Below are 24,655 nucleotides of genomic sequence, written 5' to 3' on the forward strand. Positions count from 1 at the left end.
ATCACTGTAACGTGTCTGTGCATAGCATATCCAGTGCCGATCATTAATGATAAGTAAATTTCAAATAATTAAGCCGTTTAATTTGTTGATGAAACTAAAAATAAATTATACAACTTTACAGCACGAATGTTGGTCAGTAAATTAGAAATAATTGACGGCGCAACTCTCAGTTGAGATTTAAAAATTCTGAAGAAGTTCTGCTGGAAGGTAATGCATTCTTATATAGTCTATAGTAAAGTGTATAAAGACTACATTTTAGGGTTCCTATTCCAATTAACTGCCTTTGCGATGGATGCCTACAGCTATGAATGAATAAAATAAATTATTTTGAAAGTTTTAGTCGTAAAAATTTTGCAAAGTTATAATTTCTCAAGAGACAGCAAGTTGGTAGTGTAAACTGGTGCTTATACACGGGGACACTAGTGGCGTCCAATGAACTTGGAAAAATACTAACTGCCACTATTTACCGTCCTATCGGCCTATTGTATGAGCGCTGCTGGCCACGGAAGGTCCTAATAATTCTTTACACGAGGCCAGTAACATGATAATTAGTGGCGGTTAGCACCTGAAAGTTTTACTGACCGCGAACAAAATTTGATAGATTTTAGTTAGAAAACTTTTTTTAAACGCAGTAGCCCTGAGTATTGTGAAGTTAATATAAAAGTTGAATAATAAACTTTTACATTCTATTAATGATAATCAGCAGTTCTTATCAACGTTGATGATAAATTCGACCAAGTGACGAGGGATCTGAGTTTCGTTATTATCCCGCCTCGGTGTTTTCGTGAATTGGAACCTGCAGACGTTCGGCGTTGGAAGTCAAATTCTGGGCACAATCGTTACAGAAAAGTAACATTAAACTGATGCTATGTGTGTTATTTTTCATAAAAAGAGCGGCCCTCTGTTAGCTGCGCTCTCCAACGCTGCAAAAATATTAGGTTACCGCTCGCTCGATCACAAAACATGCGGCCCATGCTGTAAAAGACATGGCTTGTGGTAGTATTTTGTCTCCTAAAAATCTGACATGATTCGACAAATTACTTTATTTTAAGTAGTCAATATCATCAATGATATTTCTACTTCTAGGAGATAAGTATGTGGATTGTAGTAGAATGCTACAGACAAATCATATCCTCGAGTGATCAATTGTGCAATTCCCTGTCAATGAGGTTCATTTTGGATAGTTGTTTATATATTTATATTCATACGATGCTTTTGACTGAGACTTATCAGTAGCTTAACGATTAAAAATAAAAGAAAGCAAGTTTTGGCACAACTTTTTTCTATATACGTCTATACTGGCCGAATAAAAAATATTGGCCGAGAGGTTAAATTTCAGAGTACCGCTATTGGGAGAAGTATTGGCCATATTTTGCTTGATGAACGCTAACACTACTATTGCTATTATTTTAATTTATTTTTTAATTAATCATTATTCTCCCTGCCGTTATACCTGCGTTATACCGTTATAAATACCTACGGCCAATTAAGTAGGTATTCGTTACGTCATTATAGTCGTTAAGTCATCATATCTACTGCAATCAAGATTGTAGTCATGCCACCTAAAAGGAAAAACGAAGCTGAAGATAATCCTGGGTGAGACCAAAATTTACAATTTATATGTTGGTTTCATAAATGAAATTGCCTAAATACATATTTGAATTTTGTTTGACTTAATGTGTGCTAATTAGATGGAATGTGATATTCCGTGCATTATGTAATATTTTAATATCACTAACTGTTGTTTGTGTAACCTCAAAACTTCTGATTACGTTTGAAATTAATTATTATCACTGATGCATTTCAGGGTAGCAGCACAGAGGCCTCGAGTTGACAAGCCGAAGCCGATCCCATTAGATCGTTCATTTGCTGAACACCTCAAGTTGCCATACGGAGGAGAAGTATATAAGGACTATTCCTGCACACTCACCTTTGCTGACATTGCGAAAAACGAGAATAAATATTTTGTGATACAAATGACCAAGGACGGCGAAAAGTATCATGTGTGCTCCCGATCGGGGCAAGTGGTTAGTCATTTCTATATAATACATGTTAGCTTATTTAGTTCTTATGTAAACAATCATTTGAGATTGCATGAGCTGCTTCCTCAAACATCCGACATGTTAAGCTTCCCCTTCTTCGTAACTTCAATTTGAGTATGTTCCTGTTTTATTCGAGGCTTGATCTTTGTATTAAAAAGGTAACATTTGATTTTCAAATCCGCGGAAAATTTATGTATATTTTGCAGTTCTCTTGATATAAGATTGACTATATAATTTAAAGAATTATTTGACGGCTTCGATGATATCAGTAAAAGATGACTAATCATACTTCATTAACTTGCACTTGCATATCTAAACGAAATATTAAAGCCAACTATTTTCAAGGGTTGTATTGAAGAAAAGAAAGTTACATCTACATTTGGATCAGAGGCTGAGGCGGACAAAAAGTTTTGTAAGCTGTTCGAAGAAAAAACAGGAAATGAATGGATAAACCGAAGCGAATTTGTTCGAAAGCCTACAAAGGGCTTCACAATGCTTGAAATGGGTGAGTGCTAACATGCAATGCAAATTTCATGTTTAATATGTGTCAGGCATGTTTCAGGAGGCGATCTGGTCTAGTAATTAATTGAACAGTGTTAAAGTAATATTTCATTTGTTTTTTCTTGTCATGAAAGTAATTCTACATCTTACTACTTTCTAAAAAAGTTCTATTTATTTGTATGCATTATGATTATTGCAACAACGCCGGTTTGAAGGGCCAATACCCACATGGCGTGTCGGGGCCGGGGATTGTCTTCTCCATGCTCGCGTGGCCTTTCATTATAATTTCACTTTAATGACGCCATCTGAAAGGAAGTTTGAGTTATTCATGTGGTCGATAACCGTGAGATTATTTTTTTCTGTGCTTTTCAAATTGATTCTAGAATTATTTGTGCTTGTTGAGGTGCTCTATGAGATGGCTAATAAAATACCCGTAAATTATTTATTGTAGAATATTACAGAGTTTCGGATAGGCATTTTATTCGGATGACATGTTGATGTGTAAGTGCATCTTGTTCCTCCAGACCCATGCGATATGCCCCTTGGAAGGCTCAGCAAGAACCAAATCCAGAAGGCAAAGGAGGCGCTCACCGAACTCGAGGCGACCATCAAGAAAGATGCGAGTGTTTTTACCCCAGAACCTGTCAACGCCCAGGGAGTCCCTCCTGTCCGCTCCAACATTCTAGTTAATCCTATTTCTGCTGCCAGTTTGATTTCATGCCAAGTTGCCTAGAAATGGGAACGCATGACAGCCTAAGATGTTGATGCGAGCTTTGTTATTTTTTTCATGAAAAAATCGTCTCGATCCATTTTGACATCATCAATTATCAATAGAATTTTAAATCCCAAAAGCATTTCCCCGTTAGAAAACTATTAACGTTTTTCGGTTGAGACTGAATTGAAAACCATGCCATCTCAGCCTTGTCGGAGAAAGCTATTAAAATGATTTATTAGAACATTCGTAAGCGTATATTACCCCCCGATCTAACATGGAATTTAGCACAACCCTAGTTCCAAGGGTTGGCACAACCCTAGTATTGTTTTCATGTATTGCTCGTTGTGGGTCATGGATCTGCACTAACTTTAATCTTAATTACTTCTAGTGGCACCAATATTGACCACCATTTTTGTGTCAATTCTCACGACGCTCGCCATTGGCCTGCGCAATAATACACGAATATCATCAGCAAATCTAGTATAGAACTCGAGAAACGTAATTGTCGGCTATATAACGATCTTTTCAATTCGTATCATTTAAAAGATGTCAACGCATGGTAATTTATTTCCATTCATTTTGCATTCTGGTAATATGACCTAGTCGCATTATATCCTTCCTTTCAACTTGCTGACAGGCACGAAAAATAGTGTAGGTAATTTGTTTCTTGCTGATGCGCTTGTGGACCAAACTTTTGATGAGGTTCAAGTCTCAAACTTTTCAGACATTCTGACAAACTTTTTAATATACATTTATTGGTATTTCCTCAATTTAAATTTGCTATTAATGTAAATTTTAAAATCTCGACTAATTACCCTGAGATAGTAAATGTGTCGTACTAAACCCATGTTCATCCTACAGGAAAAGAAGCGCGTTATAGACGAGAAAATGACTCTCTTCTACACGCTCTACCCTTGCAACAATGGTGAAAAAATGATTAAGCTGGATCAATTACCTGCCATCTCTGAGATGAAAAGGAAATTAGAACTGGAGTTCCGTAAATGATGCCAAGTCAGCAGGACACAGGTGAGATATCTGATATCACTACTGGAATACCTCATGGTTTCTTTCTCAGCGTTAGAAACATTAGCTGCATTGATCATTGGAAAACACGACTACAACAGCCACATCTGGCTAACAGCACGATACCTTTATGTTTGGTATTGAAATACCACAGAGAAGCACATATAACCATCGAGTAAGTGGTTTAAGTTTCTCTGACAATTTGAGGCATCTACGAGAGCGGCATTTGATGCAATATTTTAACATTTTTTGTGCGTAAGTTGATTACAACATAGTGAGAAATATGACCTTGCCTATATATAGTTCATGGTTCCGAGTTGTGCCGGCAACCTATAACGTCTGAAGTGAACGCGTTTAGGTACTGTACTCGATGACAGAGAAACATTGGACATGCATTAACGGTCAATTTAACGCAAGGGTTTGAATAGTATTCTTTATCTTAATTTGGACACTAATCAAACCCCAAGTTTTTAAAATACAATTCAAAGCAGGTTCTTTCGTATGTCTAAAGCATTAAATCTATAGTATCTGTTCTGTTTCCAGAGCTCGTGAATCGGTTATCCAAGGAATCCCCACAATGTCTGTAATTTATTAGCTCTTGACATTTACGTTTGACTTTTTCTTATCGTCAAAGCAAATAGCTTTTACTTAATTTTCAATCTGTCAATGCTATTGTTTATCCATCACTATAAAAATCGGACATGAAGACACACCTTCTATACCTGGTTAAACATCTGCATATGTGTGCATATCGCACTCTGAATTTAGTTTAGAACTAATACAACGTTTGATCATTTTCTTACTTGAAATTGCGTTACCAAACATGAAAGAAATTTTTTTCAAAATAGCGACTTTCTTTATTTCAAAACGCATGAACTGTCAGGATTTTCCTTCAAAATTGTCAAAACTATATTAATGTGTGAGAACACAGAAACTATGTCAAGAATTGCGTGACGCAGCTCATATAAAATTATTTTATGATATTTCAATCCAAGATTCGATTTCCCATGCCATCCTTCAACAATTTGTCCAACAGCACTTTAACTCTTAACTTATATTTTTTCAGAATCAAAAAAATAAATGGCTGATCGAAAGAGGGACGGAGGGTGCGCATGATAACCCATGCCTCACGGCAGGTGCACTCAAATAAAGGACCCCAGTGAACACTCGGTTTATGAGCTCTGACTAAATTTCGACTCCATTTCAAACTCGATCACAAAAATGGTATTTCAGGAAAAGGTTACAAGATGGCAGCATTCATTTAAACTCCAAGTGTTTGTTTCTGATTTGTCTCCTGGTAAGTGGTGATGCGAACCCTGCAAGTTGAGTTCTTGATTTGTTGTGATGACGAGTGCGAATTCTTACATAATTCTGTTCCAACTTGATTTCATTTTCGAAGACCGTTTTGGTAGTAAAGTATCGATACTAATACATATAACGAAATCAATTCAGTTTATCGTGTCATAAACATTCTTATTTTTTTTCTTGTCGCAAAAAATACCCTACACATAACCTATGTGATAGGTTGATTGCGATCACCAGTTTAACAAATTCTATTATATTGCGCCATTCTACTTGGTAGTGCGGACCATAGCATATTACAAACGTTTAGTTTCGGGAGTTTTCAGATCATCTACAGTATCAATCGATAGTTAGATTTACCCGAGATTAGAATTAAGTGAACTTTATCATACGGCTGAATTCACTCGAGGATTTGATGTCTTGAATTGAGCAATTGAGTATAGCATGTAAAGTTCTGGATCACCGTAATATAAGTTCAATTACACGATCTCATATGCCCATGGTCTTGCTCCTGGTCGTGAGTTTCTCTGTGTTCGTTGCACCGTCTTAATTTTAATTGTAGTTATATTTTCAGTTTCTCATTTAAATTCTCATTTTTATCATGTGGAGGCTCTTTATATCATGCATCTCGATGAAGATATACTTTTTTGAAAGAGAAATATAAAAAAAAACTCAGTTATTTTTAAATCTTGACAGGAAACATTTTGGCTTAGTCATTTTCAAGATTCATCGAACGCTCCAGAGGCGCTCTTGCATAATTTATAAATGTCTACTTAGCAGAACTGGGTTTCCAACATGGTTTGTGCTGTCTAGCTGTTTTAATACTTAACTGTCAGGCCTCTTCTTAACAATTAAGTCATACGGCAGTAATGATAAGGATAGAAAGTTAGATTTGAAACCCACATATCTATTTATATAGGCACCTAATTCATATATGTGCACGGTGTGAAAAACGTATTTAAGTTAAGTTTTACATTATGAATAGAAGTTCTGATTTACATGATTATATTACCTCACGAAAGGAACTTTATTCATAGCTCAAACGACCCGTCATACATTGAAATCTAACATCCTGTGTCCATGAGAGCCTCACCTGAATGAAGCGTAGGGAACTCTGACTTTATTTTATATTGTTATGTTGAACATATCTTGTATGCAGAAGTTGAGAGGAGACTGAACGACGCTAAGCAATTGTGGACAGGAAATGACTTGCCACAAGACTAGCGTAACATAATGTGTGGGGCGACTTTGGTCTTAGGGATCCACTGCTGTAAACAATATTGCCGCGAAAGCTCGTATAAAATACGGTTGTTTACGACAGTCGTACCACTATACGGAACTGTACAACGGATCAACATTTCTTATCAAGTGGGAAGTTTGGGTGATGAAAAGGGATAGATTTTCAACTTTAATTGTGTTCGGATTACCATTTTTCTGTATACCAGTGATTTTGTTAACGTAGGATGCGCACTTGATTTCCAGTTTAAGATGCATTGTACCAGTGTTTCATTGCAATCCTCTCTTTGTACCATTTTTTTCAGTAGTCTATTCATACGAGAACTTGTGCTCGAATACTCCCAGAAAAGTGTATAAGACGCCACGGACGCAACCTGACTAATACTCGTAAAATCAAGCGTCGAGCAATAAAAAGTTATAACAATGAAGCAGAAAACAATCATAAATACCTTAGCATTTTCTTAACACCCTCATGACAGGACAAATTTGTTTTTGTTTTCGGAACTAGCTTTTCACGCCATTGACAGCCGAAATTCCCTGTAAATAAGGGCGGAGTTTTAGAGTTGGATAAGGACATTGTAAGCCTGTTTGCATTGAAATGCTAAAGCAATCGTTACTAACGAAAAGCGTCTACCCAGTTCAACCAGGAATTGCTCCTAGCCTCCCAGCTTAGCAATAAACAGGAATGCTGTGCGCTAATGCAATCTCATAAGTATGTAGAAAATCATCGATAAAATTCTGAAACCATGCACTGCGGTGCATCTTGTGCACCAAATCCCTATAAAAACCAAAAGTTCTTTGAACTTGGTGCACATACACCGAAGGTGGATCTTACGAGATGCTAACAGAGTAAGGTAGTTTTTAGTACTTGGCGCTGATGGCGTAAGCAGTAATAAACGAATTAACCCTCTACCGCCGTATGTCACTCTCTGGGTACATACAAATGATACAATTATACATAAACTATTGAGTGTAGCAACCTGAGGACGTTTGTACGCAACAGAGAACATTTTAAAGTTGTCGTACGTGGCGGCAATTTATACGTAAACTATTGAGTGTAGCAACCTGAGGACGTTTGTACGCAACAGAGAACATTTTAAAGTTGTCGTACGTGGCGGCAACCATCAGTGCAAGTCATTTTGCGCTCACTAGAACGTATCCTTTTTGGGAAGTAGGCTTGTGGCAGCATTGCTGCGGTTACTCATGTCAGGCGGTAGAGGGTTAATTAGCCTAATGTATAATAGTGTCATTTTAGGGAACTTCTGGGTGGAGACTGCAATACCGTTGATTCGACGTACGACGTACTGTCATATAGTTGTGAAAATCCAATCTCCTCGATGCTGATAAATTATCGAATATGTTGAAGTTCCAACTGGTTTATGGAATTGTGGCGGCCGTTGATAATATGGCTACTTCACGCTAGGCGCTAACTAAATGTGGTTCTTTCTGGCGATCTAGTAGAATAGAAGAAAGGATTGCGAGTTTGAAGATGTGGCTAAAGTACATAAACTTGCATTTTCGTTGGCTCGGGAAGACAAATTGCTGCTAGATGCAGTGACTGCGACCTTCTTTGTACATAAATCATGAGAAATATTTGTATCAACTGGGGCGCAGCATCTTTTGAATCTTTTAAACTTTAACGAGCGCCTATTCCTATTGCCAAGTGGTGATTAGTTTATTAAAAGATAGCGTTCATAGCACCAGCTTTCAGTTAGTCAACGTGCTTCACGTAAGTTGTGTTTGAGAGCAGTGTGATTATTTTAGGGAATTGGATTACACAGTAAATGCTATGAGAAATATACATATTACCTCATGTTTTACTCCTATAGTGGCCTGGTACGTGTCGAGAAATCACTGAGACTAGAAAAAAAGGAAAAATCAATAATAAACAGAGATATACACTTCAACTTCCTCTGGAACTGGGAGTGACAAAACACAGGATGAGGCCTCTAATCATGCTATTTATGTATGCAACGCGCTTCTACATAAATGGCCTTTGTGGAAACAATTATGGCGTAATGCCGACATAAAAGTTGTTATAAACTCACCCAACCAAACATATAATCTCAAGTTTGATTTATATAGTTTGTATAATAAACGACTGTCATTCTAGCTCTACGTATTCATTCAAAGGTCACGTGGCCCTAAACCGACACGCCTACCAAACAACTGCCCTGCTCTACATTGTGAGATAGACCCTGCTGTAGCTACCAATTGCAAGATAGAACCAACAATTAATACCACTGCTGTACATTGTGGGATAAACCCCAGTTCGTATTCTGCAAACTGTCTCGCCTGACGTGCAAGCTTATCTTCATCACATCGTTGTGGATGTCCATATCCATCGTTAGGCCCTGTCATGTCATATTCATAAAAAAATATTTGATGAACTGTGGTTTTATTCACGCGGACCGATGATAACAACTATCTTTAATTATTCAACTATTAACATTTAACTCAATCCCAGGGAAACAAGAGCAGATGCTGATCAACGTTGATATGAGAAACGCAGGCTTCTTTCTAATAGGGCCTCACTATTTTTCCGTAATATTTAAATTAAATGTTTACCCGTGATATTTAAATTAAACGTTTATACGTAATATTTAAATTGGGCCTCAATCACAGAACTAAGCAGCAATTCAAGGTCCCGATCTGAAGATCATTCGAATCCACGAACGCTAGTGCTTCATCCGTTCTTCCTGATCGCTGGAATCGGCTTCTCATTGATGGGAAATAATAGCGATTTTGGTCTAAAAAAGAAATTTACACAAACAATTGGCGGCATGCATCGCGCTGTGGCTTGCGTTTGCCACTGGAATGCTGCTGGCAGGTTGCGACGTTTCGTCGTAGCAAAGTGTCGATTTAGAGTAGACGTTGTCGGCATTGAAGTTTCTGATAACGGGACAAATAGCTGCGTAGTGTGCGTGATTGACTTCCTCTGTAACACCATGCAGAGTCTTTCTCAGAATATAATTTTTCTCTTTATATTTCTTAGATGATTTACACATCTTGTCAATGTGGCAAGGCTTAGTGCGAAATGTACATTTAATTTTTTCTTAAAGGCGAAGCATTCACTTACGTTTACTCGTGGCTACGCATTGAATGCAGATTTACGATGGTGGAATGACAATCCAGGGCCATACTTTCAAAACTCGCTAAGTGAACGTAAGTACTTACGCTTTATTTTCTTGTTTATGATTGGTGGATTTTGCTTGAAAGGCCGTCAATGATTGGCTGATGAACTTACGATCTCTTAACTTTTTTTGAAAGTATAGGCCCTGGTCATTTGTAAGCCTGATAAGGGCAAAGGCGTTGTGTTCATGGATCTTCTAAACGGGGCCGCCAGGATGCAGTAAAAGATATAATTCATTCAAAAATATTAAAATTCATTATTTTGACACACTACGAACCCACCTAGCAAGTAATTCGACTACGTTGAATTAATTCAAGGTTTATTACGAATAATAATTTTCTAATTCCTCAATGAACTTCGCAATGGTCTTGATGTATAGAACAATAGAAGTGTAACGGCTTTTCAAGATAAACATACCAATTACAGACATTATCACGGTCGCTAAATGCATTTAGGAAACGTAATCGTGGTTACGTCTATTTAGGCCCCACGCGATCAGGGTTTGTGATAAATGATCAATTTGACCACACGATCATGGTACGTGATAAATTATTAACTTGACGACACGATCAGGGAACGTGATAAATTATAAACTTGACCACACGATCAGGGTACGTGATAAATTATTAACTTGACGACACGATCAGGGAACGTGATAAACTATTAACTTGACCACACGATCAGGGAACGTGGTAAATTATTAACTTGACGACACGATCAGGGTACGTTGTAACTGATCAATTTGACCACACGATCATGAACGTGATAAATTATTAACTTGACCACACGATCAGCGTAAGGGATAAATGATCAACTTGACGCTCAAGTGATAATCTGACAATGGACTGATAAGATGACGTGGCTCGCCATTAGTTTATTATTTCTTTCGAATAAACTACAATTTCTGATTTACTGCTTTACACTAAATGAGACCGTTTTTATAGCCTTAATTTTACTGCACAGGGCGGGAGCATGAGAATCAAGGCCATAATCCGGAAACAGCAGGCTCGGCAAATAATAGCTCATTGGGATTAGCCATTTTTAATCTTGTACATGAAATTTCATTACAGAGCAAATCAACGATGAGCAAAAATCTCAAATTGAACCTAATATCAAAATGAAATGTTAGTAAAATAAGAAGTTGATTTTTATTTTAAAAGAGTCTAAAATTCTGCACTGAATTGCGTCCGGAGAAGAAGAATAAAGTAAAAAGATGCGCTGATAATCAACTATGCGTTGATGATGCATCGTAGCGTGAGCGTGATGATTGGATGCAATGAGTGCTCCCTTCCGTTTCTCCTGCCGCCTTCTCTTCCGCATGATGGATCGCCCCACGCTTTGTCCATTTTAATATCTCAACGCTGTTGATCACGCTGATGACGCTGGTGATCATTCTGGAAGCCGGTGTGTGACAGTCACAGTGTAATGGTGTATATCTGCCGCCATATTCCATGTAACTACCACATCAATTTCGTAGCTTGATACTTTTTTTTGCATTTGAAGCAGGCTGAGTTAAACGTGGGACATGCTACAGTGATGCAATCAGTTGAAAAAATTACAGCCCTTTCTTAAACGACTTGTTCCAGCTTTCAACCATACTATACAGTAATTTTTTTAGCATATAAACGTTTATAAATTAAAAAGTTTGACATCATCATAGTGAGGTTTACTATTAAGATGCATCGCAATTTTGCCCTTTTTATAGCAGAGATTTCTTTTGTGACCTCAAACGTCGCAAAGAAATTCAATACACATTGAAACAGCTAGTGAAAGTAATAACGACAGATTCGTCATAATACAGGGAACACTATGGTTAATAAAAAATACTTCTGACAAAGATATTTGACAGGCTTCTGCACGAATGTTATTTTTGAGTGTGGAGTGGTGATATACATGAAATAAGTGCATTGATTCACCTTATTTCATCACACCGCACTGTCTGGGTTGAATATTTTATGAGATATAAGCGTTAAACCTCATAAACTGTGCGCTGTAATTGCTGCTTTAAGCACTATTAGCGAATGCTTAATGCTATTGCCGAGTGTGGAATGGTTATTTCGGGCTCGCAAGGATGACGTCGCGAAATGCATTGTGGGATCGGCCGCCATATTTGTTGCATGGTCTAACTTTCGCATACGTGTTCAATCTACTGCACTTATCTCTTTTTGAAGTTTTTGCTTGAAGATGGTACGCTACTGCGCCGTTGTTGGATGTACCAGTCATTCTCACGACTATTTAAACAGAAAACTGAACAATGGAATGCGTTTCTTCAGTTTACCAGCCGTGAAGGAAGGCCAAGGCAGCGAAGTTCTCGGCGTTACTACAAGACGTCGACAAGTGACCTGTGACTGTTGTTTTCTCTCTGCATCTTACAATGGCATCGACTTTGAATAATACCGCTCCAACATGTGTACAAGTCTCCCCTACCCCTGCCACACAGTCGTAGTGAGCTGATATGCTGGTGCCTGCCATCAGCATCAGCAATGACCCAAGGTTTCAACAGCTTTTCATTCAACCACACTGAGTGCATCAACAGAAAGCAGAAAGTTATGCCCGTTACTGTAATATTTGTGATATACGATACTATATATTTTCCTGAGGCAAAATCTCTTACTTGCCAGTAGACAAGCTACATAAGTAAAAATATTTGCACACCATATTACATTGTCATTAATTCTCATGATCCATTGTCCTCACCTTGGCAGCAATGACAGTGTTGTTGCAGTTGGCTGGTGTGTGGGTGTATATCTCCTGCACCCATTCATCTACAAATTACTCGTCACGCGTCTTGTATGCCTTGAATTCTTGCAAGCTGTATTGGCTGAAACCAAACGCAAAATAGTTCAGTAAATCACCATGTGAAACGGGAGGCAGGATTGCAAAGTCGGCACACCACTGCTTTGCCGGCACTTCGTAGGGATCAACATTGTTAATGTCGAATAATTTTCTGTCATAAGCACCCTCGTATGACAAATGAAAAAATGGTAATCATTTTGCAACCAAACAAATCTCTACACATGGCGGATTAAAATATGTGCGCAGGTTGAAGTATAATTAGCATGTACTTGGTTAACAGTTAACACAATGATAAATGAGCGATGAAATTGCCTCCGCAGCGGATGACGTGCAGGCCTTATGTTCAAGTGATGTAATGTGAACACAAACGTTCATAGCATCTGAACTTAAGGACAATTTTTTCTGGTCATGAAGGCTCTATGCTTAACATCGTCAAGTGGATAACTGGTTACGACTATCTATACAAAGCTTCCAACTCTTCCGAAACTGTGAATAGTTCTCAACATCTATGGCCAAAATAACACTACCTGCTTGCATCTGTCGCATTAACTCGACTAAAATAAGTCATAACGCACCAATAACAAGGGTATTAATACAATGTATTAATTTTCAATTTACTTTTCCTTTAATTTTCCATCTGGAATATTTTTAGCTTGGCTACACAAGCTCTGATCATCTTACTGCCCCTTCCACTCCAACTCGACGTGCTGCCTAGCCTTTAATTTTCTCCTTGGCCCATGGAAATATCGAGCTGTGCGAACAAGGGCCAGCGTCCCTTCACTCCTTAACTGCCGTGGAGTAGAGCCAACCCCTTCACTCCTTGGCTGCCGTGGAGCAGAGCCAGCGCCCCTTCATTCCTTGGCTGCCGTGGAGCAGAGCCAGCCCCTTCACTCCTTTGCTGCCGTGGAGCAGAGCCAGCCCCTTCGCTCCTTGGCTGCCGTGGAGCAGAGCCAGCCCCTTCACTTCTTGGCTGCCATGGAGCAGAGCCAGCGCCCCTACACTCCTGGGCTGCCGTGGAGAAGAGGAAGCGCCCTTTCACCCCCGGGCTGCCCTGGAGCAGAGCCAGCCTCTTCCCCCCTAATTGACATGGAGCAGAGCCAGCTTTTTCACCCCGGGCTCCCTTGGAGCAGAGCCAGCCTCTTCACCCCGGGCTGGAGTAGAGCCAGGGTGGGGTGAAGCAGAGCCAGCTCCCCTTCACCCGCGGTCTGGCCAACGCTTATTTCATGGTCGGGCTGGTGGAACGATTAAAAACAAAACCTTTCATGTAGAATCAATGCATATTAAAATTTCTATGACCAATAACAAGATAACTAATACAATCATTGGCATAAAATGCTTCAAGATAAATGATTTCAATAGATAGTTACGAATTGAATATGAAAATTTGTAAAAAATACTGACCTATTCATGAGGAAAGAACAAATTCTTGATATCGTAAAAATGTCGAACATGCTAACAAAATCTACCATATATTCCATAATTAAGCTAAGAAAAATTTTAGAAAAGCATCAAGGCTCTACTAAATTTTGTACATAAATTAGATGAAATATAAAACTATTGTATTGCAGTTGTTAATTTTACCCCTAAAATGTTACCAAAGTTATTTGAATCGGGCAGAAACCACAACTTTAATCATTGCAGCTTTGAACAATATCTACATTAATGACATTTTGCTTCAACCAACATGTGATTGATCCAGTATAACAAATAATCCATGAAACTTCAATGCCGGTCCTACTTTCTCTCTACTAACTTCTTAACTACTCTTAACTTCATCTAAGATGCTTCTGCTTCTGTCACTGGCATAATCTGTTACATTCCTCCCGACTTCTTCACTACAATACTTTTCATCACACCAGACGACTTCTATTATTACTTTGTCTGCTTCACCTCTCTTCCTCCATTCGTTTCCACTAGAGATTCTCTTTCAAACTGCTTCATTGATTTCAATGCAGGAAAAGTGTCAGCTCTACTCTTAGAAAAAACGAATGGGTTAAAGTGTCCAAATAGAAACTCACTTTCTTACCTGGAGTACGAGCAGAAATGGGACGTAGCACTGATAGACTCAAACTAGGCAAGTGTGGATCACACAAGGACAAGAAATCCATCGCTATTTGTACAAAATCTAATTGATTATTTTGAGTGTAGCAACCGATCCAGCAGCACGCCTGACAGCAGCACACCTGACATCAGCACACCTGACATCAGCACACCTGACAGCAGCACACCTGACAGCAGCACACCTGACAGCAGCACGCCTGACAGCAGCACGCCTGACAGCAGCACGCCTGACAGCAGCACACCTGACAGCAGAACACCTGACATCAGCTCACCTGACATCAGCTCACCTGACAGCAGCACGCCTGACAGCAGCACCCCTGACAGCAGCACACCTGACAGCAGCACACCTGACATCAGCTCACCTGACAGCAGCACGCCTGACAGCAGCACCCCTGACAGCAGCACACCTGACAGCAGCACACCTGACATCAGCTCACCCCAGTAACATATTTCAAGCTTAGGGTCAGACATTGATTGAGCTCAACTGACCAGGTCCTACCAGCCAAAGCTCACCGGGCTTGTTGAAGCCAATCACGCTAGTCTCATTGTCCAGGGGAGGCAAGATGAAGGCAGAGAGAGCCCAAGGAAGTACCACAGAGAGCATCTCCACGGCAGTGCTCTGCACAGAGACGAGGCAAAGTTAGTCAAGAATAAAATACTTAAAAATTCTTTTTTAAAAAACACGTTTTTCTTTTGGACTAAAAAGTAGAAAATAAATTATGGCTCGCCCCAAAAAACGTGTCGGGCAGATTTATGATTAAAGCGAAAAGCACACAACACACGAATTTTGGAAATTTAATGGTGAATGTAGAGCCCAAGCCACGTTTTTGGGGCGAGCCATAATTTATTTTCTACTTTTTAGTCCAAAAGAAAAACGTGTTTTTAAAAAATAATTTTTAAGTATTTTATTTTCTCCTTTTTAGTCCGTTGCTGCACGGACTAAAAAGCATGACTTGACGTACGTATCGATGATACGCAGCGTAAGCGCCTGCTTGTCTATAACGTCAGCGCCCGCACGCCATACTATATATATACTATATATATATACTTTACTCGATTAAGCTAATTTAGGTCTCTAATTGCAAGTTTTTATGATTTTATCTGAAATTGTTAGGCGAAAATAGCCTGCATGCCGAATTTCAGATCTCTAGAGCAATCAGAAGTGGGCTAATTTTTGTTGTCAATTTTAACAACAAACAAACAAACGCGAAGCTAAGCTAAGAAAAACGTAGTCTATAACGTCAGCGCCCGCACGTCATACTATATATATACTATTTATATATACTTTACTCAATTAAGCTAATTTAGGTCTCTAATTGCCAGTTTTTATGATTGAATCTGAAATTGTTAGGCGAAAATAGCCTGCATGCCGAATTTCAGATTTCTAGAGCAATCAGAAGTGGGCTAATTTTCGTTGTCAATGTTAACAACAAACAAACAAATAAACAAACAAACAAACGCGAAGCTAAGCTAAGAAAAACGTGTTAAAAAGCAGATATTAAAGGCTTAGTTTTGCTCTAAATAACCTATTTAAAAATACTTGACTTCCTCAATACCAATTATGACAACTGTGATCCAGTAAGAACATTGCAAAATTACAAGCTTTAAAATATACAACACTTGAATTGAAAAGTTAACATCCATAGTATAATTTAGAGAACATAATAAGACATAGTACACAAAAACTGATCAAGTAAGTGCACAAAAAATGAGTTGCAGAAGAATTGAATAGCAGCAAACATACACAGCATTCATAAAAATCAATGAAACTCTCCAGTTTTCTGAACTGCATGAAATCTATCAAAACATGATAGTATATATCAACCACAAATGTATCTGAGTTTGGGTGCATTAGCCTCATACAAAAATAAAAATTTACATCACTCCATCCTTTGAACCTGGTGTTAAAGTATCCAATGTTATTTTAATCTGAATGCCTAATAACTAGAGCCACTGCCGGCACTCACTGGGTTGACATCTATTTTCTCCCAATCAAGGTTGGTAAGAAGAGTTACTGGCATCAGAGACTGATTTACCCTCAGTCTCTGGAGAGAGTAGGTGTCATCACATTTATTTTTATCGAAAAGTGATGTAAAAAGAGTGTCAGAAGGTACAGGGCTAATCCAGCAACATACCCATGCTGATGATGCACTGATGAGAAAGTGGCGTGATGCGTGAGTGCTGAAAACTCCAGGCAGTTATTCACATGATTCACAGAATCAGTCTCATAGCATTCAACCTGGACATTTACTTTCACATTTTGTATGCCTGTAACAGGAAAGTGTCTGTATTAAATGATCCAACTATACAAGGATTCATAAGTTTGAATGCCACAATTAGATGAATGGTTTTAGGTCCAAGTGCTTCACATGCAGCCAGCACCACCTCCACACAAATGTTATTCCTCCTAGATGAGTATGTATAATCTAAATTTTTCCATGCAAACCCTACCACTGTCCAAATTATTAATAAATAATTAGCAATTAACATTCATTTTGTGAACATCAATTAAGCCTATGCTTTTTAGCCAAAATTTGCCAATGCCAATAGTGAATGATGGAAAAACCACTCAGTCAGCATAGGATTTGGCTCTTCTCTAAATCTCTTGTCCCAACACTGCCCTTCACCTTAGTGCCAAAAGAGCACAGGAGAGAAGTCTGGGAGTACAAGCATCAACATCCTTACTTGGCCCTGATTATGTTAACATTGAGCCCCACAGCCAAAAATCAAGTCACATTCAAAGCTCAGATTTTAATGATTTCAGTTAACTAGTATTCCTGAAAAATTTAGTATAATTTTTTAACATCATGGGAATGTTTAATCAAGCCAGAAATTTTTGAACAATATCTCATAGAAGAAAACCTGGCAATTAAAAATAACAATGAATCATTATTTTGAAATGCAATAGAGATTCAAGTCCTGCCTTACACAAGACACTGACAAGACGGTTACTCTTAATGCAATGCAGTACCATTTTAGAATGACCCTTCTACTACTAATTACCTACATCATTTTTGGAGGATCTAAAAAATACCGTCAAACGGGGTAATAAGGGACAGGTGGGGTAAATTGGGACAGTTATCCCACAGTTCATAGAAATGTTGTAGCAGCAAAACTAATCAAAATATTGCAAAACTAAAAATGGTGGCATAAAGTTCAACATTTTTAATACCTATCTAGCATGAAGCAAGTTAAGAAATCATACATTACTACCTCTAAAAATCCGTGAAAAAAAGGGTGAAAGTGAGATCTTGGAAACATACCTCTGCTAAGGGCTGTAGCAAAAAAAATATTCACCCTATCAATAAATTTTACTTGCATAAAAGTTGCACACAGGTGTTAGCTTAAAAACGTGATTAACAGAATTTGCATATTTCATAAAAAATGGAGGCCATTTCTGCAAGATGGGGTAATAAGGGACACCCCCCATGTTAATAAGGCCATTGTCAATGCTCAATGGCAGGTCCATGGAAATGGATATGGTAATATCAACAATTCGGTAATGTATGGATATGGTAATAGACTCCTGCGTTTGAAAAATTTTTCCATTCGAGACAAGACAAGACAAGAAGCTTTGTCCCAGTTTTCAATAATAACTGGGACAATTTTCAGCACTCCATGGGAATTCTGGGATGATACTGAGACAAGACGTCCTGGTTAAAATAGGAGGCTTAAAATTTCCCGAAATTTTATCTTATATAACAGGAAATAACAAGATGTACCACTTAATGATGGGATGTAGACTTTGTTTTTACTTTACAGACTTGCATAATAACTTGAGACATATTCATTGACAATTCTGATTGTGGGCTTGGCAATTAAGATTGTTTTTGCTATATATCATAATTTAACATGGCACTTATATATATACTTGACAAGGCAAATATAAATTATAATGAAAATTTGCAATGTTGTATTGTACTGCACATTATATATATATTTTTTTTTTCATGATGAAGAGTAAAGATAAATCTTCAATGACAATGTCTATAATTTAATTAAGTTTCAGCTAATTAGGGTCCATCAGTTGGAGCACTAGATGGTCCAGCAACAGGGTCTTTAGTGACAGCCCTTGCGCTGGTTTCATTTCCATTTGTACTCGGGTATATTGAGATAAGAGGTGTAACAGTGACATTTTGTAGTGGTAGAAGTTCTAGAGGATGCATTCACATCATTAGCCTGTAAATATTGCCACATAGTTTACATCGGCTGCTGGTCTGGCTTACACCTCGTTCATCATGAGTCTCACTGGCTTTGAGCTCCTAAAAAGTTTTCAAATGTTGTCTTTGACTCATGGTATCTTGCACAGCAGAGGAAAGAGAACCATTCCATAGTCTTCTAATTGTCTGAATTCCTAATAGACAATGTGTCACGAACTTGTGATGCTGCCTACTGCCTGAACTCATATGGAACATATACTGAACTCGTACAATTCTCGCATAAAGCGCGATTCAAGGCTAGACATTGACATCATTCACTCAATATTCAGCCGTACATTGCCAAATCTACCCACTAATTTAACTGCCAAATTTGTTTGGTAGCCAAATGTCGCCACATCTGCACATGACTGGCAACTGCACATTAACAATCAGGAGCCAACTTGTTATTCCTTAATCCGCTTGCTCAGAACGTCTCATTCTGTCTTGAATATTCAAGGTATGTCTCGTCTCGTTACGTAAATATTCGTTTCATTTCTACCCGTCCCATATCGTTTCATAATTGCCAGGACACCAGTTTCAAAGTCCAGGACACAAGTCTTGTCCTGATTCATTTGTTTATTCCAGGACAAACTTTACCCTCTAACATATTATTTTTGTCCCAGTAATTTCTCATCTTGTCCCGTTTGTCCCGGTTCATTTCAAGAAAATTATTCTGAGACGCAGGAGTCTATTTGGTAATATATCAATAAAGGAAAAACAAGTAAAAATCACAGAAAATGTCATTTATTCTACATCTACATCATCTACAGAGGAAGATGAGAACTTCAGAGTCCTTTTAGTGTTATTAATGAATGAGTACAGTCTGCATGCTTCACATGTTTTAAAATCAAGTTTCATTTCAAGTAGGTAATCTGTTTTATATTGAATTATTATGGTTTGGTTATTCTATCTTTATTACTGCAGCTCTCTACTGTCCCCCGGCCTCCACTCTTGCCAGCCTCCTCCTCTCCCTCACTCTCCATGCACTCTCCAGAAATCGCTTTCCACTCTCAGTCATAGCGGCTGTCACCCCCATTGACAAGCCCACTATCATTGCCATCCATTTATCTCCTGTTCTCTCATATACCACTCCATCACCCTCACCTCTCTCATCCAGTATCACTCTCATTTCCAGTCTCTCCCACTCATATGCATTGCACTACATCATCAGATGCTCCACAGTTTTCCTCTCATCTCTGTCACACATGAAACAAATATCCTCTCTTCTCTCATTCCACCTGTATGTCCATGCATTCACACTCAAAGTATTTGCTCTCACACAGAACATTAGATCTCCACCTCTACTTCCATCATATATGTACTCATACCTTGGCACCTCTTTCATACTGTACAACTTCAGGCTGTCCTTTCTTTCCATTACTTGCTTCCAAGCTCTCAGACCCCACAGTTTCACTCTCTTTTCTATTTCCTTCTTCCATTATTTGACGTCCCATTCGATCCCTGTTGCACCCTGTACTGTTATCATCCATTCCTCTCTTGGTCTATTATTCCCAGGGCGAGCCCGTGTCTCATGTAGTCCACACTTTTGTACTATTGCATGACACTTACGTTCCCATTTGCTCACTCTCAAGTTCCACAGGTACACCTTATGTGCCCAGCGTGCATCATCCATTCTTTCCAGACGTACTTTATACCTCAATGTTGCTTTCATTCTTCTCTCTCTAGATGTACTCAACCCCCTCCTCTTAGAGCCTCCACTGCAGTCCATCTTGGGGCTCCAAGGGCCAGTCTAGCTATCCTATTCTGTACAGCCTCCAATTTATCCAGTTCCCCATCATTCCATGCAATAACGTCCATTCCATACATAATCCCAGGTACTGCTACACTTTTCCATACTTCTCTGAGAACATCATATTTACTTGCTCTCACACTTACTGCACTGCCTAGTATTCCTAACCACTGATTTGCTTCACTAAGACTCAGCGCTTTAGTTCTCTCACATCCTTTTTGGTCAACACTCATTCCCAAGTATCTGTACTCCCAATCGCATTTCCTCCCAGCTGCCACACTCTGTCCACATCACCAGCTGCTCCATTCACAACTAGCACTTGACTCTTCTCTGGGCTAAAGCGCACATTGAAATCCTTGCCATATTCAGTTACACAGTCAAGCATACTCTGCAGTTCAACCCCATTTAAACTCATTATTACTGAATCATCAGCATACAATAGCATTTTTAGTCTTTCATCTCCAACACACACTCCCACTTCCATTCTTCTCAGTCTAGCAGCTATCTCTTCAGTGTACAGGCTGAAGAGAAGAGGTGACAGGATACATCCTTGTCAGACACCCCTCACGCACTTTACCCAGTCAGCATCTCCAAGCCTGTATTTACCTCAAGGTTTTACATACAGACTTCTAACTATCCTCATGTACTTTTCACTCATACCAATTTTTTCCAGTAATGGGCACAATAACTTTCTGTCAACTCTATCATATGCTTTTTCTATATCTAAAAACGTCAGATAGACTCTTCTTCCATCTCTCCTCATTCTTTCAATCAATTCATCCACAACAAATATGTTGTGTTCTGCTCTCTTGTCACACCTGAAGCCGCTCTGCTCCTCACCAAGTACTCTTTCATGCTCCATACACATTTGCATTTGCTCATTCAGAACTGCACAGAAAATCTTGCTACAGGTGTCAGCAAGAGCAATTGGCCTGTAATTTTTCAGTTCCTTCTTGCTCTAATGGCCTCCCTTGTGTAACAAGGTCACCAAGGCTTCATTCGCCAGTCTTTGGCCAACTTTGCCAGTTGTTGGCCAAAGTTATTCACCAGTCTTTTGCCAACTATTTAGAAAAAAGTAAGGTTTCTGATACATTGGATGGATCAGGATGCAGTGAAGCTTGTCCAGAAATCAGTTGCAAGAGTTCCTGCCAAAATATACTGCGAAACGTAAACAACAAGTAGTTGCAGTGGCATCAGAGTGGTCAGACTGCATTATCACATGTTCAGATGACACTGAAGTGAAGACAAATGTTAGTGTTGCTGTACAATCATACTGTTTTTAGGATAAAATTAGTTATTTGGGGTAATACATACATGCGGCCTTGTAAATAAGTTCGTGGCTTGTAAATGGCTTTTCATTAGCCGGCTTAAATGGTTTTCATTAAAAATTACCTGGCAACCATTTAGAAAATGATTGGGGATGCTTTTGGTTTAAAACCCCATATATTGGCGATGCTGCTTGCACCCTCTGCACCCTGGTCAGAAGTCATGCAGCATTTCATCTGTAGGTAAGCTTACAGGATGGCTTGTAATTTTGGACCATTCTAATTGAGTCAAGTTAATTCACTATAACAAAAAAATATTAAAAAAAAACATACATGAAAGTCTGAAACACAAAGGAATATTTTAGTGACAACCATTGTATTTTCTGAGAAAAAAAATCATAGTTTAGGTTAATTACTTTTCATTCTATGTTGCCTGGTGAACAGTTCTATCTAGGGTAAATGCGGTATATTCCAACACATTAAGGATGCATCGAGAAATGAAAAACTATAAAAAAATAACCGTATGCGTTACTCGAGTTCTGTTTGCTCTATGTGACTCGCAAAACACCTTACTACGTGCCAGCAACAATGAAACGTCACAAAATGTTGCCATATTTATTTAAAAGCCTTTAGAATGCAAACCTACCAAATCCCTATATTCCGACACTGTGTGTGGCAATATTAGGCACGTGGTGAGGCGTATTCCGTCCGCGCTTCAAATTCTACTGATACGTAATGCTGTCATCCACGTGTTCGAATTCCGTTCGCTGTGTGAGCTGTATTGGAATACGACACAGCTTTGAATTTGAACAGTAATGAATATTAAACACTACTTAATTACGCTTTTCATTAACAACTATTAAGCTTTTAATTAAGCAAATTTTAATTTTAGTACATAGCTTGGAACGACCTGTGTGTGTCCAATTCAAGTTGTGACAGAATTAGTTTTCATGTGTCTAAATCCATTTCTCAACTTAATCATCTATTAATTTATTTACCACTTGAAATCAGCAAACACAAGTATACTTAATATTAAAGGATTCCTAATATATTCACAGACGTATTTAAAAGTCTCAAACCATAATATTCTTCCTATACAAACAGTTATTCACTATTTGGTAGAGCAAGGTCAACTGTCAAATTTGACACATTTTTTGATGATCTCACTGGGTAGTGTGCATTGTCTCTCTTTGGATCTCAATATTTTCCTGCTAGATGGCCAAGACCTAGTGTTTTGGCAGTAGTTTGAGGCGCAAATGTATGATGTCACCATTTCAACCATCAACAAACGCATGGAACTAAAACAAAGCTTAATATAAAGGAAAAACTAGAGAGGTGACGGAATTACCCACGATGTCGGAATATGCCGCGTTTACCCTATGACATTCTATGCACAGTTTTGTGAAATTATGATGACTGATGAATAAGTGATGATGCACTAATTTTTTGTCAAGTGAAGTTTTTTTGCTAAGCGAGGTAAATCTAATCAAAATTCTTTGTTGTTAATTGATTTTTTCTTAACTGGAGCCTTTGCTAACCAAGGCTCTACTATAAATGTGTTTTAGGAGTGTCCCTTATTACCCCATTGTGTAAGAAATCCAGGAATAGCTGCCATTTTTTTCTGGAATGAGATACGCTAATTCTGTCAATTACATTTTTAAGCCAACACAGTAGCTAACACTTGTGTGCAACTTTTATGTAAGTAAAATATTTTAATACAGAGAATTTTTTTTTTGCTACAGACCTTAGCAGCTTAGCAGAGGTACTTTTCCAAATTCTCACTTTTCACTTTTTTTCAAGGATTTTTTAGAGGTAGTAGGTAATTGTATGATTTCTTAACTTGCCTTATGGCTTATGCTACAAAGATAGGAAAAATGGTGAACTTTATGCCACTATTTTTTTTGCAATATTTTAATTAGTTTAGCTGCTACAACATTTCTATTAGCTAGATGTCAGACAGTCAGAGGACTGTGCCTTATTACCCGGTTTGACGGTATATAATATAGATAGGAAAAAATGTCTACACCACAATTTCTAGTTTTGCTACTATAACATTTTTATGTCGGGAGAGGGGAGATAGGACTGTCCTGATTTACCCCGCCTGGCCCTTATCACCCCATTTAAGTTTGATGCTAGTGGTAGGCCTATACCCAATTTTAGTACCTAATAAAAAATTCTAATGGCTCTCAAATCATTTATTGATTTAATTGAAAGTCTGGCAGCCTACAAATAAGTTCGCTTTATGATGATTCTTCATACTTGCTTCTGCTTAATTTTCCACTTTGAATACCGATTCACAAATTCAGTTCCAGAATTCCACTCGGCACTAGTCAGCTGTGACTTGACTTAGCTCTCAGCAGTGAATCAAAGCAGGTTCAGGCAGCAGGCTACATTCCTGGTATTAAAATACTGCAGCACACACTACCTAGTCTACAATCAGTAGTACTCTGTGTCCTGTTTTTTTTATAGTTGGTTTTGGAGGCTTCCAGTGCTTGTGCACTGCCCAGCCTGGTCTCTGTCACTCTTTTGATGAAAGACTATGCACCGTGCAAAGGGGCTCAATGGCCCAAGTACCTTATATGCAGCATGCACCCAACATCCAGACAATTGAATTGGTCATGTAGCAAGGTTT

General features: G+C 38.5%; 1 protein-coding gene and 1 long non-coding RNA gene across 3 annotated transcripts; one reads left to right on the plus strand and one right to left on the minus strand.

The window, feature by feature from the left end:
- Positions 1 to 1,042: 1,042 nt before the first annotated feature.
- On the plus strand, positions 1,043 to 7,081 carry LOC108667564 (protein mono-ADP-ribosyltransferase PARP3). Of its 2 annotated transcripts, none has more exons than XM_018154605.2 (6): positions 1,043 to 1,596; positions 1,808 to 2,027; positions 2,388 to 2,547; positions 3,068 to 3,228; positions 4,120 to 4,284; positions 5,348 to 7,081. In XM_018154605.2, the coding sequence occupies exons 1-5, from the start codon at positions 1,556 to 1,558 to the stop codon at positions 4,261 to 4,263; spliced, it is 726 nt and encodes a 241-aa protein (XP_018010094.1). In that variant the 5' UTR covers positions 1,043 to 1,555; the 3' UTR covers positions 4,264 to 4,284; positions 5,348 to 7,081. The 2 variants fall into 2 exon arrangements, with proteins under 2 accessions (XP_018010094.1, XP_018010095.1); XM_018154606.2 differs by having other exon boundaries at positions 1,044 to 1,596; positions 3,068 to 3,162.
- A 6,859-nt stretch (positions 7,082 to 13,940) lies between these two features.
- On the minus strand, positions 13,941 to 17,337 carry LOC108667560. Its single transcript, XR_001930561.2, has 3 exons — positions 16,945 to 17,337; positions 15,323 to 15,428; positions 13,941 to 13,980 (listed from the first exon to the last, which is right to left on the minus strand). It is a non-coding gene; the product is annotated as an uncharacterized LOC108667560 (long non-coding RNA).
- Positions 17,338 to 24,655: the final 7,318 nt, after the last annotated feature.

The sequence above is a fragment of the Hyalella azteca genome, unplaced genomic scaffold (assembly GCF_000764305.2).
Source record: "Hyalella azteca isolate HAZT.00-mixed unplaced genomic scaffold, Hazt_2.0.2 contig14887, whole genome shotgun sequence".
Lineage (NCBI taxonomy): Eukaryota > Metazoa > Arthropoda > Malacostraca > Amphipoda > Hyalellidae > Hyalella > Hyalella azteca.